General features: G+C 40.5%; 1 protein-coding gene across 1 annotated transcript in view; it reads left to right on the forward strand.

Moving 5' to 3' along the window:
• The window catches only part of LOC106818615 (atrial natriuretic peptide receptor 1-like), an 18,133-nt gene that overhangs the window by 11,231 nt on the left and 2,847 nt on the right, over nucleotides 1-4,055 (forward strand). Inside the window, exons 12-18 of the mRNA XM_014823309.1 lie at nucleotides 683-787; nucleotides 1,093-1,333; nucleotides 1,515-1,664; nucleotides 1,883-2,066; nucleotides 2,416-2,553; nucleotides 2,989-3,073; nucleotides 3,740-3,868. Of these exons, the coding sequence (XP_014678795.1) occupies nucleotides 683-787; nucleotides 1,093-1,333; nucleotides 1,515-1,664; nucleotides 1,883-2,066; nucleotides 2,416-2,553; nucleotides 2,989-3,073; nucleotides 3,740-3,868 (1,032 nt within the window). The remainder of the gene's footprint in view (nucleotides 1-682; nucleotides 788-1,092; nucleotides 1,334-1,514; nucleotides 1,665-1,882; nucleotides 2,067-2,415; nucleotides 2,554-2,988; nucleotides 3,074-3,739; nucleotides 3,869-4,055) is intronic.

Below are 4,055 nucleotides of genomic sequence, written 5' to 3' on the forward strand. Positions count from 1 at the left end.
CAAGGTACATTGAATTAATATTGCTTATCGGTATTTTGCTAGCCGAGCATGAAGAGTGGGTCGGATAAGGAAGCTGCCGGTATAAGCGGAGACGCCTCAAAGAGCTCCGGTAGTCAGTCAAAGTCCATGCCGACGAGCAATGGACAAGCCACCTACGCCAAGATCGGTTACTACCGTGGAACCATGGTCGCCATCAAGGACGTCACTAAGGAACACATCAACGTCTCCAGGAACGTCTTGAAGGAGTTCTTTACGGTATAAAAACACGTTAATTACGTCCTCCTTCGTACATTGAATATTAATCCACAAAACTGTAACGGCTATTTAATCGTATTACTCTGCTATATATGCAATACTACTCACGATTAAAAACGTGGCTAATATCTCATCAGTGAGACATAATTATTTCAATTCACCTGCCAAATCAATTACAGCTTTTACATCAACAATTGCAAAGACAGATAGGACACAGTTCTTACTACGATTGTTGTTTAAGTGTAGTAAGTGAGAAATAAGTGTTATCAGCAGTGTATAATATAGATATCTATAATATAGATCCCGATATTATATACCCCCGGTATTATTATTAAGAGCCGATCAATCTGGTTGAAAACGTTGGGCCTCTCTTCAGGATGCTCTGCTGTTTATTTCATCCAGTACCGTAAGATTATCTGCATTACAGATACGTGACCTACTCCACGAGAATGTGAATCCATTCATCGGTGCATGCATCGAACCACCCAACATCGCCATCATCTGGCAGTATTGTCACAAGGGTAGCTTAGTGGTAAGGAAACATATTACACGACAGTGGTGCCACCAGCAAACGATTGGCGACAGTTACAAAACGCAAAACCTTTTCGCTAATGTTGAACGAGAAATGCTTTATACATAAGATTTTACGTAATATACGTAGATTTTACGTAGTACTCTGTCTAATTAATATGCATTAAACCCATGGTATTGCGTCATGGTAGGGCCGCCTTCGGATTCAAAGTTTGAATTGTAGTTCAAGTTGGAATCAATGAGCAACGTGCAGCTACAGATGCCTTGCATAGCGTCATATCATTGCTCATTATATATGTTTATCAGGACATCATAGAGAATTACGATGTCAAGTTGGACAACTCCTTCAAACTATCGATGATCGCTGACATCGCCCGTGGCATGGAATACCTTCACAAGAGCATACTGCATTCCCACGGAAACCTCAAGTCGACCAACTGTCTTGTCGACAATCGCTGGACGGTTAAGATCACCGACTACGGCCTACAAAGCTTCTTGATGGGAATGGGTCAGAAAGAAGAGGAGGATGAGAATTACATGTTTCTACGTAAGTTATTCGCACGTGCACTCGCACAAGAAAATATCAGCATTTATAGCTGAGTAAAGATTAGGTAATTAACATGGACGCGGACAATAAATCCATGAAAAAAAGATATCGAAGCTGCAGATGAAATCACGGTGCATGTGGAGTGCCCATTCAACTAAATTTTGTTTATGACACATCACAGGAAAACAGTGGACCGCACCTGAGATTCTGCGCGAAAATTTCCCGAGTCCAAAGGGCACACAGAAAGGTGACGTGTACTCGTTTGCCATCATCGCCTACGAGGTGTGTGGCCGACAACCAGCGTACAACTTCGACAACATGGTTCCACGAGGTATATGTTATGTAAACAAATAAATATATATACAAAAAATAAATAAATAAAATAAACAGACAAACCAACAAACAACTAAATAAATAAATAAATAAATAACTGAATAAATAAATAAATAAACAAACAAACGAACAAATAAATATATAAATAGAGAGAGGGGGGGTGAGAGAAGAGTGGCGGTTAGTCATTATGGCTATGTATATCTATTTCGATTACAGACGCTATAAATAGAGTGCGCAATGGAGAGGCGAAGCCATTCAGACCCCCGCTCCCGGACGATGAGTTTGTTGACATCTCACCTAAGATCAAGGAACTGATCTGCAACTGCTGGAGTGAGAACACGGAAGTACGCCCCCCTTTTACGAGCATTAGAAAGACACTACGAGACATCAATGGCGGAGAGTAAGTCAGATTATGTTACGGGTTTCCAAAAAAAAAGTTCAAGAATACCTGATATTTTTTACATTGGAACAGAATGTGACCCGAAAGAAAGTAATTGTTTGGTGAGTTCAATTTTTTCGCCACCAAACACAAATATAACTACTCACGTGTAAAGGTAGTTAGGATTCTAAAGACTTCAATACTATCTCAATTGTTTTCATATGTTTCGAGTAAAATCAACGTATAATCGGGTATCAACGGGCCATAATAATAGGTATCAGCAAGTTCTGAAATAAACGTTAAAGCTGTATGTATTACCTGCTGACTGTATTGATTACATCGGATACGTGTTTGCGCGTGTCTACCGCAGCATCATCATCATCGACATGATATTGAACATGATGGAGAAGTATTCGAACAATCTGGAAGAAATCGTCGATGAGAGAACTGAGCAGCTGAACGAGGAGAAACTAAAGACAGACAAACTTCTATACCGGATGTTACCCGCGTAAGTTACAGCTCACCCACTTCATTTTGTTACAACGCCATATAGCAACGGTCATCGCTGATTTGGACCAAGGTTTCTCTGACAGTTACATACAGTTTATTTTTACGTAATTATTAGTTGTTTTTTATAGTTTGTTATGTAATCGAGTAAATGCATAAATATGTTTTTGTCAGCCGAGGTCCGAGCAACGCTTGCAAGCTTGCGTTCACCGATCTTATCTAATACCATCTACCCATAATATGTTCTGAAAATCGCAACATTCTATTATCGCTTCTCTATCACGTTAGAAGGCTGCTTATAGTGGCAAACCCACCTTATGGTTACGGCCATCAAGAAAACATACACACGCCGGACTTGCCAGTGAGTTTCCTTAAAGGCTAGCAAGAATTCCTTTCCCGCAAAAAATAGTCTGATTGTTGCCTCTTTCTGCTTCAGCACCGTAGCCGATAACCTCAAACTCGGCAGAGCTGTCCAGCCAGAGGCGTATGAAGAGGCCAGAATTGTTATATTGTATTGCCACGTGCGTGGAAAAAATGGTGCTCGCATCGATCTAATAACTACAGACAGTTATTGACGAGTTGTTTATCGCGTAAATGCAATGCCTGATGTGGATCTGTTCTTGCTGAAATGTCACAGACAGCGAACAAATGAATCCTCCAGTGCGGTTTACTGCACCTGAGGGTCATTGTCAGAAACATAACAAGTAGAGGTGATATCAAAAGTCAAAGATGTCACAATTTCTTATGTGAATTGTAATGTATATTAAAGTAATGACATTTTCTAATTAGTCACGACTACGTATATGATCTTTCTGATGACTAGACGGGGCCATCGTCAGGAACGCTCTAAGCGCATCTCGTTTTCCAATCTTGCACTCGAATAATTGACGCCTTGATCTATGACTGTGAGAGAAGGCACAGCAATAAAGACATTTACAGACAGATTAAATTCTCACGCGTACTTAGTCTATTGCTTTACAATTCCATTCAATATGTTTCCGTAAATTCAGTTATTTTTGCACCGATAAGAAAAATCCCAACGATTTTCTCCAATATAATACATAGGAATGACAATCGTTAAACATCGAGATTGATAATGCAACCTTGTTATCGCTACCCCCTGAACCCCCAAAATGTTAGGTATATTTCTTAAGGCTGCTAGCCACGATAATACACATTTCTCATAGCAGCAGCCTGTGGCCCAGCTAGCTGCATTCTGGAGCATTCCCCTCGTATCCTGGGTGGCGGCCGACCCGGAATTTGGCGACAAAGTCATGTACAGCACCATGACGAGAATCCTAGGCCCGTTCAGAAAGGTCGGCTTCAGCTTCGTTGACATATTCGAGTTTTATGGCTGGCAAAGAGCTGGAATCCTATCATCTAACTGGTCGTTATACAAGAAAGCCGCACGAGCTATCAACGATGGTAAGTACTAAGTAGCTATCAGACGATGATCATCCTCACAATGACAATGTAATATAATAATAATAATAACAATAATAA

The sequence above is a fragment of the Priapulus caudatus genome, unplaced genomic scaffold, assembly GCF_000485595.1.
Source record: "Priapulus caudatus unplaced genomic scaffold, Priapulus_caudatus-5.0.1 Scaffold37, whole genome shotgun sequence".
NCBI lineage: Eukaryota > Metazoa > Priapulida > Priapulimorpha > Priapulimorphida > Priapulidae > Priapulus > Priapulus caudatus.